The sequence below is a fragment of the Pleurodeles waltl genome, chromosome 4_1 (assembly GCF_031143425.1).
Source record: "Pleurodeles waltl isolate 20211129_DDA chromosome 4_1, aPleWal1.hap1.20221129, whole genome shotgun sequence".
Classification (NCBI taxonomy): Eukaryota; Metazoa; Chordata; class Amphibia; order Caudata; family Salamandridae; genus Pleurodeles; species Pleurodeles waltl.
This window is the reverse complement of record NC_090442.1, coordinates 357,933,814-357,948,809: the sequence shown is the minus strand read 5'-3', so window position 1 is coordinate 357,948,809 and position 14,996 is coordinate 357,933,814. Positions and strand designations below refer to the sequence as shown.

Here is a 14,996-nt window from a genome sequence, read left to right as displayed (position 1 = left end):
TGGAACAGAACAATGGCAGAAAATGGCCGACGCGAAACCCCTCTATGTTTGTATATGCATGTATGCATTTTCTTATGAATTTCTGCGAATACTGGAGACTGGAAGACTACTAAACATGCAAAGTCCTGTTAAGAGGCTCTAGTAATGTTTATCAGAGTGCAAATCTTCAAATAGCAGGGTTTGTCAAAGGGGGTAACCACCACTGGAACCCTTACAAACTAAAAACATCTGCAAGATTACATTTAACAAAATGCATGTCTGTAGTGGAATAACAATCCGTCCTTAAAGAGCTATTGGCTTTAACGTGTGATATTCATAGTAAATTAATTAGGCTTATTACCTTGATCTTAACTTTTTGTAAAAAAAACAAAAAACTGATCAGACCAATGCCCTCTGATATAGCTTCTCCCATTGCAGCATGCAGGCCTACGGCCTTTAAAATTGGCATGTCACTACCACCAACTGAGGCCTACTGTAATGCATATGCTTTCCTACAAGGCAACCACCATGCATATATATATATATATATAAATATATATATATATATATAAAAAATTACAGTGGACATAACAATAGACCGACCCCTAAGACTGCCCAATGCAGAATCTCACAGTGACTGAAAATATTCAACACTAAGGCCTTGCTGGAAAAGAAAACTATTACAAAAACCCTTGCCTACTACGTTACTCTGATTTGAATCACAAAATATCTGTCTACATGCCTCACCACAGTGTAATACCAATCCACCCCTAGTGCGGCAACATACTTTTTTCACCCTAAATAGGCCACTTTTTTCACCATAAATAAGTCAATCTCTTTACACACATAGTAGGCCTGGATCTGTTTTATTAAGGAGCAGACGACATCTTTGCCGGTGGTTATTTTAATTACAGAACCTCAGTCAACGTATAGAATAAACTAGATCTCTATCTCCAAAAAATAAAACAACTTGAAAATTAGCTGGCTTTCGCATGATTTTCTCTTCTGCATTCCCATTTAGATAATTAAATAGATAATCACCTGCACACGTGCAGGGTCTCTACAGTGGTCCCCCAACCGCTTCCCTTCCTCCCTCCCTTGCTGGGTTCCTACTCGCTATCCCTTGATCGGCCTCCTCTATCTTCTGCTTCCTCTCCCCCTACTTCTTTTTCTATTCTTTTCTCTCCCCTCCTCTCTATTCTCTCTCTTCTATCCCTCTAAGCAACATCAACCCACTTAAACAAGTTACTTACCATTGGTAATGTCTTATCTGGTAGAGACAAGATCTAGCTGCAGATTTCCTACCTTTGAAATTTCTCAGGCGTCAGACTGGACCCGGAAGATTTTTGGTGAGCAGTATCCCTGCATGTCAACAGGTGACATGGATCGGCTCCTCGTGTCGTCGTCTGCATCATCAGCACTCAAAGTGACATAACTGTCAACTATATAGGCATTACCTTGGCGTGCTGATGTCAGTTACTTTTCAGGACTTTCCACGACAGAAGCGCAGCGCCATGAAGTGCACTAACATTGGTGTGTCAAACCTAGGGCCCTGAAAGGGAGTATCCTTAGCCCTAGAAATCTGCCCACTGAGTGTTTGGTAAGAAATCAGTACCTAGATATTGTCTCTACTAGATAAGGCATTACCAAAGATAAGTAACTTGTTCATCTGATAGAGACTTCAAGCCGCAGATTCCTGACCTTTGAACAGATACCCAAGAAATACCGTCCACAGTGGCAGGCTGTGGACAAACTCTAAACTAGCCCTGCAGGAACAAACGGGAGAAATGCCCATCCCTGCAGATCTGACTGTCCAGGCAGTAGTGTTTGGTAAACATGTGCAGGGACGCCCACGTTCCTGCCTGGCAGATGTCCAGGACTGGGAACCCATGTGCTAATACACTCATCACAGCTTTGGCTTTGGTGGAATGAGCCCCTTCTTGGACAATGTGTAGCAGATTTTGATGCAGAGAATGACCCATCAGGAGATAGTTGATTTCTGCACCACCCGATCTTTCTTTTTACCAACATGCCCCCTCGAAGAGTTGGTCGTCCACCAGGAACTTATTTGTGTGGTCATGGTAAAACGACAATGCTATTTTTGGGTCCAGACGGAGTCGCTCCTCCTCCTTAGAGGGATGCGGAGGAGCTTAGAAAGTGGGAAAGGTGACAAATTGACCCAGATGAAATGGTGTTACCACTTTCAAGAGGAAAGAGTCCCTAGTGCACCAGTTTGTCTGGAAAAAGTAGTGAGGCTTGGATGATAAAGCCTGCAGCTCACTCACCATTTGGACAGATGTTACTGACATGAGAAATGCTGTTTTGAGCGTAAGCAGCCGGAGGGGACAGTTGTGTAAAGGCTCGAAAGGAGCACTCATTAAAAATGTAATAACCAAATTAAGGTCCCAATGAGGCATAATATAAGGCAAAGGCAGTATGGACATACGTACAAGACCTTCAAGGAATCTATTTACAATAGGAGACTTCAATAAGGAGGGTTGGTCAAGCAGTCACAAATAGGCAGACAGAGCAGAAAGGTAACCTTTTAGAGTACCCAAAGCAGAGCCCTGCTGGGCGAGGCTAAGCATAAAAAGAAGGACATCAGAGGGAGAAGCAGAAAGTGGGTCAATAGATATCTCTGTACAATGTAATAAAAACCTTTTTCATCGGTAGGCAGGCATCATCTTGGAAGAGGGACGCCTGGCTGCCAGTATGACGTTAGACTTCGGGAGGAAGGTTGAAAGCTGTCAACTGTGGCTGATCAATCTCCACGCAAGAATGCGGAGAGTTGACAGGTTTGGGAGGAGGACCCTCCCATGCTGCTGCGACAGAAGATCCTCCCAAAGGGGCAGTCTAATCGGAGAATCAATGCTCAATTGCAGAAGCTCAGGATATCAGACATTGTGCCCAGTGTAGAGCCACAAGGATGACTTTGGCCCGGTCATTCCTGATATTCTTGAGAACTCTGGGCAAGAGTGGTATGGGTAGAAATGCATAAAGGAGACCTGAGCTCCAATCGAGACGAAAAGTACCTCAGAGCGAGACACACCTTGGAAACACTGTGCAGATCTGCTGACATTGCGCGTTCCCGGCTGAGGCAAACAGATCTAACCAAAGCTCTCCCCACTGCTGTAAGAGACCTTGCAACACCTCTAGATGGAGATGGCATTTGTGATCCCCAAGGCATCGACAGCTTAGTTTGTCCGCTCTGACTTTCAGGGAATCTGCCAGATGTTGAACCACTAGGCATATGCCCTGCTGTTCTAGCTATCTCCAGATACGCAGAACCTCTTGACCAAGGGTCCACCACCCATGTGCTTGTTGCATTAACACATGGTGGTGGTGTTGTCCGTGAACACCTGAACTAGCCTTCCCTTGATGGAGGGTAATAATTCTTTCAATGCCAGTCGGATCACTCGGAGCTCTAGCAAGTTCTTCTGCAGTTCCCTCCAAGATCTGGACCACGTGGGAGAGAGTCCCCTGATGCTGCACCCACTGGAACTTCATGTCCCACTGTAGAGCCATGCATATACCATCTGGCATGTGTCACCAGCAGGATGCAAGAGGCCCAGCAGCCTCAGAGTCATTCTCACTGAAAATCCAGCATAGAGTCTGAAACATCGGTATCATAGCCTTAATATCCTGGACTCACTGCTTGAGATGCTAAGCCCGAAACTGCACTGTGTCCAGAACAGCTCAGATGAAAGGGAGCGTCCGTGAAGAAGCCAGTCTGGAGGTGGGAGATGACAACCTGGTGCGAGCCTCAAAAGTCATAAGAGATGGGGGAAGACTGGCACCCCTGATCTCTGCAGATGAGATGCGACCACCGCCATAATCTTGGTAAACACCTGAGGGGGCGCTGCTAAGGCCTAAAGGGAGCACAGTGAACTGAAAGTGCTTGTTGCCTACAGTGTCCCGCAAGTACCTCCTGTGGGCAGGCAGGATGGGGATAAGAAAATAGGCGTCCTGCAAGTCAAATTCTACCATCCAGTCTCCTAGGCAGATTACCTGAGTCAATGTAAGCATCTTGAACTTTTCCTTTTTGAGGAAGAGGTTGAAGGTTTGTAGTTCTAGGATATGGGGAAGATCTTTGTTCTGTTTGGGAATCAGAAAGTAGCGGGAATAGCAACCACTGTCTACTTCCGACATTATAACGCTCTCTATGGTCCCCTTGGCCAAGTGAGCCATGACTTCCTCGTGGAGCAAGGACAAATGATCCTCCATCAGTCGTTCTTAACATGGAGGAATAGGGGGAGGAGAGCATTCAAAGGGCGGGAGTAGCTCCTCTAAATAATCTGTAAGATTCACCTGTCCAATGCTATGGACTGCCAGTGGTGGCGATTATGGCTTATTCTGCCACCAACTGGACACCCATTTTCTCACAGTGCAAGATTAGGAGGGCTTATCAGCTGCTGCTGCAGGGGGTGGTGGTTGTAGCAGACCACTGGCTACCTGACCCATGGGGCTGGTATAAACTGCGCCCTTGCCCACACATAGGCTGGGAAGCCCGCATGGAACAGTTTCTGGAATAGGGTTGGTGTGGTTAAATCCCCGTTTGTAGCCATGAAAGGAGAGAAAGGTAGACTGGGGATGAGCTGGGGCAGCTGAGAGGTCCAAGGACTTGGCCATAGCCCACAAGTCCTTAAAGCGATCCAGCACAGAGTCTCCCTTGTCTCCGAAGAGACGATTATCATCAAACGGCATGTCCATAAGGGAAGCGCGGACATACCCTGAAAAGCCAGATGTTCTCAGCTATGAGTGGTGAAGTGCCACAATCATGGAAACCACTCTGCCTAGCGAGTCCGTCGTGTATAAACCACATCTAATAGTGAACTCCGCTGCCTCTCTCCCATCCTTTACTGCTTGGGAGGGAGAGGCCCAGGCCTCATCCGGGATCTGTAGCAGCACATGTGCAACAGTGTCCCACAAAGTGTGGGAATAATGGTCCAATAAGCATGCAGTGTTCACCGACCACATTGCCAGGCTGGTGGAAGAAAACATCTTTATTCCAAAGCTATTCAGCCTCTTGGATTCCATGTCTGGGGGAATGGCAGGGAATGTGCCATGGGAGGTAAAGTGTTGGACCACCAAGCTCCTATGTGTGGGGTGCTGGGTGAAGAGGTTTGGTTCCCCAGGTGCGGGGTAATAGTAGAGGGCAATTGTCCTAATCACAGTATCATAGTTGGAGTCTTGAGCATAAGTGAAACTGCTAGTATAGGGATGACAGCACTTTTGTTTGTAGGCGACTAAGCCACTCCTACAACAAGTCAACTGTCAGCCCACCCCTCCCGGCTCACAAGCAGTACCTCACCAAAGCTCAGACAGTAAAGGTGATTTCTGGCAGCCTTACACATGGAATCCAGATTGCCACGTCTCAGGGGAGTCATGGTGAAACGGACGTTAGCCTTTTCTCTTGTTAGCAATAAGTCTCAGTCACACACAAGCAATAAAGGAGATGCAGGAGAACTTTCAATATATTTATTGAAAAGACTGCAATCTGCAATAAAACGCATGAGCTGCAATAATTAGGATAGTGAACAGTACAAGAAGCAGGATTGTGAAGATGAGAGTTGGTAATATAAAACCCCCACCCCCTACAATAGACATGAGATATACAAGTCCTAGCATAGAAAGCCTAATTATCTACCCTAGTGAGAGCTAGGTATGATAAACCTAATCTGGCAATACAATGTCCATGAGAAGGGCCCCCCAACCCTTGTTACCTTGGAATGAGGTCTCTAGGTCACACTCCGTGGTGACACAAAGGCTGAGTTCTGCAGCAAGGTGATGTGAAGCTTAGTTCGCATCTGGAAGGAACCCCTCTAATGACCTTGTCCATGTGAGATGTACTTATACAGATCATGTAGTTATGATTTGACTGGATATTGAGTCAGAAATGTAGGGTCAGATATCTGCTACTGCTTGACCGTTAGAAGCAATAAAAGATACTTGCAGATTGCAGGTATGTTCATAAACACCTAATAAGAAGGCAGACTTGCAGTGGCAATTACATAAACAATCCTCAACAAGTGCACATTATGTTCCTGTCACACATAAGTGATAATGCGACATGATAACAATACCTACGTACATCACTGATCATGATGCTGATAATGACACCTTCAAGGAGTGGCACTAATAGAGCAAATTTTTTTTTTTTTTATAAACTCTAAACAATGGCAGCCATCATAGGAAACAAAATAAATTAAATTAAACAGAGCAAGCTAAGTAGGTTAAAAGTCACTAGGTGATGGGGCACAGGCCCGATCTTCGGAGTCCCAATAAGAACTAAAATGGATTCACCACAATAGGAGTCCCTGTGCTGGGCATGGACTAAGTTCCCAGTAGGACATCCGTTACTGCTTCACTGAAAGGGAGCAGAAGTTCAGAAGAGGAAGCTCCTGGCTCTAGCACTTCCATCAAGATGTTAGTCTTGACTGCCATGGAAGGCAACTCGAGGTCTAACTCCTCAGCTGTCCTCTTCACCACCACAGTATATGTTGCTCCCTCCTCCGTAGCCATGGTAGGGGGAGAAACCAGGCCAGCATTTGGAGACATATCAAGTCTGCTGGCATCACCGAGTTCCTCACTCCAGTTCATGCTTTCCTGGCTTAGCTGGCATTCTAAAGGGTCCAGAGATTCCCCCCTGACCCCAATTCTTCCCCAAGGCCTAGTCCTTCAGAATAGGGCTCAGGCACCGACCAAGGACACATGGGTCCTGTCAGAGCCAGAATCGGCATTAGTCCACACCGTTCCAGCTCCGTGTCAGATTCAGGAAAGGATGCACAACAGACTACAGTCAGGATCCACGAGGGACCGCCAGGGCTGGAGCCAATGGTGCAGAACCTGCTGGGGACTCTCACGGCACACGGCCTTTTTAAATTATTTTACTTGAGCGGGAGTCACTCCGGCTCCCAGAAAAGTGGGGCGGTGCAGTCTCGAACCTGGCAACGGCTCTGATGAACTATGCCTCGATCGCAGATGTTTCATCATCACATTGGCCAACTGACCAGGAGAACTCGAAGTACGCTTCGAATGCTTGTGCTTTTTGTGCCTCTTTCCCGAATGTCCCAATGATTTAGAGTGGGAAGAAGATGAAAGTGGTCTGCTGGAGTGGTCTTGCAGCCTTCCCCTCCATCGGGACTGAGATCTACTTGTAGTCGTGAGACGTGGCGATGGCTGCCGGGCAACTAGCAGCTTTAGAGACCTCTCCCTCAAAGCCTGCGGTGTCATGGCCCGGCAATCTAACCACGACTTGAAGTTGTGGTCACGCTCGAGACATAACAGACACACTAGTGGGGGATCTGTAACAGACAGTGCATTGACAGGTGTCACACAGATTAATTTCTGTCTTCTTCAAAGACATCCTCAACACACCATGAGGAAAAATTCCTCAAAAACTAAGTCAACAACATGTTGGATAATAAACAGTCAAAAAACAACAGAGGGGTAAGCTTTTCTCTGGATCAGCAGTAACTAGCGCAGACTGATGTCAGCGAGCCGAGGTGGCGCCTCTATAGGTAACATGGACATCGCTTCTGGCACAGGCTATGCCAACAACATCGCATGGAGCCAAACAAAGCTACCAACCATCACGCAGGGGTACCGATTATGAAAAATCTTCCAGATCCATTCTAACACCTGAGGAAATTTAAAGGTTAAGAATATGCAGCTAGAAGTTTCTATCAGATATTCTGTATCACCAACCTCTGATATTTGTCATGAAACCATTTACGATTTGACACTACTCTGTGTAATGTTCAATTGCAATCAGCGAATTCCAATATTTTATTTGACATGCCTTCCAACGCTTAAGGTCGTATCATCTTTCTTTTCTAAAATATTAAAAACTTTTTTGGGAAGGAAAAATAAACAAATAAATTGACTTTGTTGTATGTAACATTTCATAATAAGCAGGTCAGACTTTTGGCATCTAGCATAACTTTTCATATTTAGCCAATCAGCCTTATAACCTTGAAATGTGCCTTGTGACTACAACCAATGAATGACTGATATACTGAGCACTAGCTTTCTGACGCCGCTATCATGTGGTAAATAGACATAACATTACCAATACGTACAAAACTGCAGATGGCAAAACAATGTGCAACTCCTCCCCAAGAGGGCACAACAAGCAATCTCACAACGGAAATCTATCCCGATAGTTTGTTAGAGAGGAAATCATCCCCAAACCCTTGCCTACAACTGTGACCCATGAGATTTGATGCAACCAAATACGGACCTACAGGCATTAACAGTTTAAAACCAATCCACCCTATTGGATTTAACCAATACATTTCACAATAAATAAGCAAGGTCTACTGCCTTTATGTTAATCTTTCTTCATACACAGATCCTATTTATGGCATCAGACACACATTTTCCCAATGAACCAATCTGGCATAGAGCTTTCATCATTGGCTTGTACTATAACCAACCAAGGCCTACTGAATTATACATAAGCTCTCTCACACAGCAACTGTTAGGCATACAGTCAGAGTTATAAATACCACCAAAAATATATATTACACAGCTCTACCTAGAAGGGTATAACACAGATTATCACATTAAAAATCATCCACTTCCAGGCTTTTTCAGGTCAGAGGCGTTAAGCAGCACCAACCCCTACTGGCTGTTCTTAATTATTATTATTTTTTTTAACCAAGCACAACAGGTCTATGCTTTGATCACTGGTTTGTTAGGATACCAAACTCAGTTCTGTCGAGAACTGTCTAATGAGGAAACACCATTCCACAAGGCATGACGTTCAATACAAGCACTCTTTTTCAGCAGAAGCACACCATCTTCAACATCAAATGCCATGCTCAAGGTAATCAACATGTGGGCCGAGAAAATACCCTTTTTGAGAAGTGCTCCAAAAGGCTCTTTTTTTGCTTATCACATAAGGTCCCCAACAGCTATTATGTCAAGCCACACCTAAAATGTATCACTATTTAGTTTCTACATGGCTGGACATTTGGATTCTACAAACATACAAGTGAGAGACTAAGGCCCTCATTACAACCTTAGCGGTCTTTTTCACAGACCGCCGAGGTACCGCCGTGCGGAAGAACGCCAGTGCAGGCGGATTTCCGTGCGGCGTATTATGACTGCTGGCAGCCCTCTGTCCTTTTTCGGATGGAGAGCTGCCAGCATCCATACGTGTGGTCGGCGGAGAAGTGGAGGCTGCTCCACCTCCACCGCCCGTCATCAGAACACCGCCCACCGAAACACGTTCCATGATTCGGTGTGGCTGTGGACAGCCCCCATGGATCCCGTCCCCTCCCAGAGGATCAACGGACAAGGTAAGTTGATTGTCCGTTAGGGGAGGGGGGTGTTGTGTGCATGCATGGGGGTGTGCATGTGAGTATGTAGAGGAGGTGTGTGAGTGCGTGTATGCATGCGGGGGGGTGTTGTGTGTATGGGAAATGTGTGCGATCGGTCTGTGTGCATGCCTGTTTGTATGTGTGCGGGTATGTGTTGTTGTAGTGTATGTGTGCGTGTAGGGGTGTGTGTGTGTGCATGTTGGGGGTGGGGAGGGGGTGTGTGTCTGTTGGGAGTGGGGAGGGGGTGTGTGTCTGTGCATGTTGGGGGTAGGGGTGGAGGGGGGGGTCCTGCCACCTTTGGAGCGTGACAGGGGTGTGGAGGGAGGATTTGGGGGTGGGGGAGGGGGGTGGGGAGACTCCTATCAGTGCCAGGGAAGGAATTCCCTGGCACTAATAGTGCCTACTGCCATGGATTTCATGGCGGTTCCAGACCACCCGAAATCCATGGCAGTATGCAGGGTCCTGATACCGCCGGCAGTCTGGTGACGGCCGCTGGGCTGGAGACTGAAGTCTCCCACCCAGCGTTCGGAGTGGAGAAGTGGTGGATGACCGTCATAATTCAATTTTTTTCCGCCGGCCTGTTGGCGGTTTTACCGCCACTTCTCCCCCGTCTGCCAGGGTCATAATGAGGGCCTCAGTTTCGCTCCCTTATTTGTATGCTGTTAATGTAGGGCACAGTGGTTTGTCATTAGGGCCATTTAAACAAATACTCTCATCAAATAAGCTCTGGCAAAGCCAATAGGCACTGATGCGGATGTGTCATTTTATAGGCATGCGCATGTGTCAATATGCATGAGTGCCCCTCAAACTGATAAGGGAGTCTAGGAGGGAAGGACCAGCTGAAATGTGCAGGCTTTGAAGCAGCAGGGAGAGGGAAGGTGGAAGGGAAAAAACGTAAGGGACAGCAACACAAAGCAAGAGGTATTGCTATTTGGAAGCGGTGAACCACACAAGGAACAGCGAAGGAAAATCCATGCGATCTAATTGGGTACTTATGCAAAAATTAAAAAGTAGTTCCCTAAAAGTTAGCAGTAAGAGATACAACTCAACTAAACCAAAGGATTGTAAAGAGGCTGTGCTTCAAGGGAACGGCAAACATATAATGGAACAAGATGGACAGCAAGCAATGGGTGGGCTGTACCCCAATGTAAGTTATTGGTAAACACACAATTAGCCAACTAGACCACTTGTGCTCTATGCAGGCGAAACATAAAAGATACCAAATGTGAGAAATAGAATGTAAAGTAATGTTTACATTTCAAAAACACTGTTCTGCTGTAGATAAGAATGATGGTGAATTTCTTATAATGCGATACATATACATGATAAATATACTGGTGCATGCTCTGCATATTTTTAACAATTTTTCATGAAAACGTATAATATGTAGCTTTCGGGGAGGTGGAACGTGCAATGACTCATCACATTCCAAGAACTTATTCAGTAACTGACCCAAACGGTCTCTCTTCCGTTATGTACAAGAGAGATATAAATTCTAAGCATTCTATGTTAGGTACACTGTGATGAAATGGTCCGTCTTCAACGGCCCCACAAGGACTTCCAAACTGCTTACACAGAATGCAATTTGGCTCCCGTTATGGCGGAAGAACATTCAGACAGTCCAATTAAAAGGAACAAGAAGAGAAATCACTTGACAGCTCGTTGGGTTTTATTGAGCGGAATCTATTACTTACCGCAGTGACTCGAGACACTTCTCGACACGTGCTAAGCAGGCCATTTTGAAAACCGTCTCGTTGCAGGGCTACATTCTGGATGGCTGCCGGATTATCTGCATTCATCTCCAGCTCTTGACTGGCCGATAGTAATGCCTGCTCGAGCGTGTACTATTATAACAAAAAGAATTAATGTTTTAATGTTCTGCGTCGTTAGGTTGATTTTCTTTTCAAATCCAGCCATCGGTACTACGATAACAAGCACATAAAATGACACCATTTAAGGTAATAAATGTAATTGTCCTACTTTCTCTTTGTGTAGCTGCTGAAGATTTGCTTCCAGGGCGTGGACCACTTTATCTTGTTCACACAATCTGCTTAGCTTCGCCTATTTAACAAAAAAAGAGGTGGATGTAATTACTCTTACCCCATGCTTGTATCACAATCACTCACCGAAAATCAGAACAAAAAAGGAACAACAGATATTTTGCAAATGAATGGTAAATTACTGTATCAGCAATACCACCTGGTTTTAGGAGAGCTGCACATTTTCTACAGCGTGCTTTTTTCATACAGATTCCATCGGTCTGTCAAAGGGACTTGAGTTTTAGCGCAGAACGGAATAGGACAAGCAAATTAAATTTGACGCAGCTGGCAGCCGGTAAAATGATTACTTGATGTTTCAAAGGAAAATACTTTAAAAAAATAACAAAAAATAGCACTGTGTTGCTGCTTTGTCGACATTTCTGCACCAACTTGCTGTGTCAAAATAAAGATCCTTTTTAAAAACAGTAGTCAATATTTTATGGGTACCTTCGTGTATTAATGCTGTAGTTCACTGCTTCTGCATACTTAAAACTGGAAATGTGCCTTGTTTTCATTAAAATTGCTAAGCAGCACTGAAGCAATGCTCAACTCGGGAGAATAGAACATGTTCAATCTGAGCTGTGGCAAGTCAATTGCTGGTTGCACGGTCACTACACAGGAAAAAGTTTCACAATCAAGATTTGAGCCATTTTTCTGCTCCTGCAGTGTGCAATGCAGTAAGGCAAAGAATATGACATGTTCTATATTTGCTTCACATTTTTCATGGGCCTACTGGCGAAAGGAATATACTTCTGTACTATCCTACTTTAGATGTTCTCTTTGCGATTTAATTTCTTTTTAGTAATATGCGATCCCTGATGTGATTAGTGGAGAAGACACCGCGCTCTCGGAGATTTGAGTGGAGCAGGAAGACCTCAGTGGGATCCTAAGAAGGGTGAGGGGATGCCTGCGTCCTTGTGACAGTGCTCTTCCTCACCTCAGACCACACTGGAAGAGGAGACAGGGAAATAAATTGCGGTGCATTCTTCGTGGGGGAGGAAGAGACTGGAGAGACAACACACAGTGGAGCACAGTAGAGCATTAGGTCCACACCAGGAAAGAGAATTCGATCTCAGGTGACTAGGACCCAGACAAAGTAAGAATACAATTGCTGCCAATGCCCATTTGTGAGATGCGCTGTTGGGTGGAGCAGTGAGGAACCAGCTGTCTAGGACTGAATGGAGGCATAAGCAGGGGTTGGTAATTATGTGGAAAGCCCCAGTGAGGAGTAGTGTGGGCAGGAGAGTGCAAGAGGGGAAACAGAGTAAAGTTGAAGGGTTGCCTGGGCGTACGACCAATGAGCTAAGAGTCAACAGGAATCGGTGAGACAGGCATAGTTAACAGAACGTAACCAGCACAGCCTTTGTGGAAACAATTTCTGGGAGCCCAAGGGAGAATCAACCCCTGAGGGGAGGCAATCCATGCATAAGTGGAAAGGCAAGAATTAGCACATCAATGCTGGGGACAATGGGTCCGACCCCACACTCAACGCTGGAACAAAGGTGAAAGGGGTCTACCTCAGAAAGAATTAGGGTGGTGGGCAGAAGGCCATTCCACTATGCACCACACTCCCCCCGGTGCCAACTGCCCAAGCTGCCCGAAGTGGTTCAGTGTCACAGGCTGGAGAAAATAAACTGCCCCTCTGCTGAAGCAAGGAAAGACACAGCAAAACAGGACCTTAAAGATGGAGCCAACAGTGTGGAGAGCACAGAGCAGAAAGGGGTGCATCTAGGGAGATTACACAAGACTATCTGGAGGCATCCTAAAACAAATCAAAACTGAGGCTGGAACAATTTAACCAGAAGAACTAGTTACTGACCTTCGGTAACACTATCTGGTAGTGATACACTTTATTTGCAGATTCCTTACCTGAGAATATATTCAGGTGTCATACTGGATCCAAAAGAGTTTTGATCAGTCCGCCAGTCTGCCAGCACGTCAGAAGGTTGTGTCAGTTGGCTGGCTCTGCATTTGCCTCACTGGAAGTGATGTACATGGTACTTATATAGGGACCGCCTCGGTGCACTAATATTGGTTAGTTTCAAGACTTTCCATGCCAGGAGCACAGAGCAAAGATGAGAGAGAACTGAACGCTGGTGTAGAAAACACTAAGGCCCTGAGAACGGTCTCCCTTATACTTCAACTGGCTTGCAGAGCACAGAGGATCGGTAAGGAATGTGCATTTAGATACAGTCTTTACCAGATAAGGAGTTACAGAAGGTAAGTAACTTGTTCATCTGACAGAGACATCTTCCTGCAGATTCGTAATCTTGGAATAGATACCCAAACAATGCCCTTCCCGCAGGTGGATCTGCAAAACCAATTTCAAATCAAAAAATCCTGTAGGACCAATGGTTAACTATGCCCATCATGACGGACCAGACTATCCACGAAGTAGTGTTTGGAAAACGTATGCAGGGATGCCCACGTTGCTGCCTGACAGATATCCAGGATTCTTTAAAAAAAAACAAGGGCTGCCCTTCCTAAACAAGAACCAGGGTAGAAAGTATTTAGAAAACAACAGTTCTTATTAACAATAAACACAATATTTGAATGACAAAAAGCAACAATGGCTGTATGCACAATAACTGTTCATAACAAGTTATAGAAAGGAAAAAGAGTAGTCAAATAAGCAGGCAAAAATTGTTCAATTTTATACAGATGTAAATAAGGTGCACAATATTCCATGTGAAAAAACTGAATCAGAACACCACAATAGTATACAATACATACAAATGACAGAAAAAGGTGACAAACTATATGTGCAGGTTAGAACAGCAAACAACCATGCAAGTATCCGAATGTCACAGGCGATTATAATAAATCTGTGCTCTTATATCAATTAAGGGGACTGGAAGTTAGTTTGTTTGTATTACTTATGTGTCAACAGCGTTTCGACCTAGTACAAGGATTTTGGGTCTCATCAGGACCAACAATTAAAGGGACACCTTAGGTTAAAGGAAGAAAACAATGACTACTTTGTAGTCAAAAGAGGATGAGTGTTATACTAAGTAGTGATTGACACTAGATCTTAAAACATATTTGCTTGACAACCTTAAAATGTCAATTGACAATTTAAACAGAATTGAATTAAAAAAGAAAGGTGATAAGGTCACAAAAGGACATCAAGTATTTTGCAAAGGAAAAGGTTTAGCTCTCATCTAAAAGAAGAGTATTAGACCATTACCAAGTACAGGACAGATCACACACACTTGGGATAGATACAAAAACAAGCAAACAGTTACACTTTCAGAATCATCCACAAGCTCCGACAACTCAGACCCACAGGAAGGCCTAAGCAATACACTCACTCACCCGGGGCAACCTTTTTTAGCTTGAGGGCACAGAGACAGGGGGAGAAGCAGACCATGGAATCAATAACCAAGTAGGCACCAGACGAGGTGGAAATACTACAGGTGGGGTCCTCAGGGACCATAGTTCCATCAACACAGTCAGAGTTGAATAATACCCAACACATTCCTATTTTTAAATTGTCTCAGCATACTCTCTCTTCTACTGAAATTTCACTTCTAAAGAAAGGGGAAAACTGATTTTGTTTTGCCCATAAAACAGAATTGTTGCAGTTCTTCCGAACAATAAGACTGAAACTATTATTTTCAGAGAGTAGCAGCTGAGTTAATGACAATCACTG

At 45.0% G+C, this 14,996-nt stretch overlaps 1 protein-coding gene across 23 annotated transcripts in view; it reads right to left on the bottom strand.

Annotated features, from left to right (window-relative positions):
* Positions 1 to 14,996, bottom strand: part of PLEKHA5 (pleckstrin homology domain containing A5) — a 991,819-nt gene that overhangs the window by 162,601 nt on the left and 814,222 nt on the right. For all 23 annotated transcript variants that reach the window (XM_069228492.1, XM_069228488.1, XM_069228489.1 and 20 more), the window contains 2 exons: positions 11,286 to 11,366; positions 11,000 to 11,149 (listed from right to left, as the gene is read on the bottom strand). In XM_069228492.1, the coding sequence (XP_069084593.1) occupies positions 11,000 to 11,149; positions 11,286 to 11,366 (231 nt within the window). The remainder of the gene's footprint in view (positions 1 to 10,999; positions 11,150 to 11,285; positions 11,367 to 14,996) is intronic.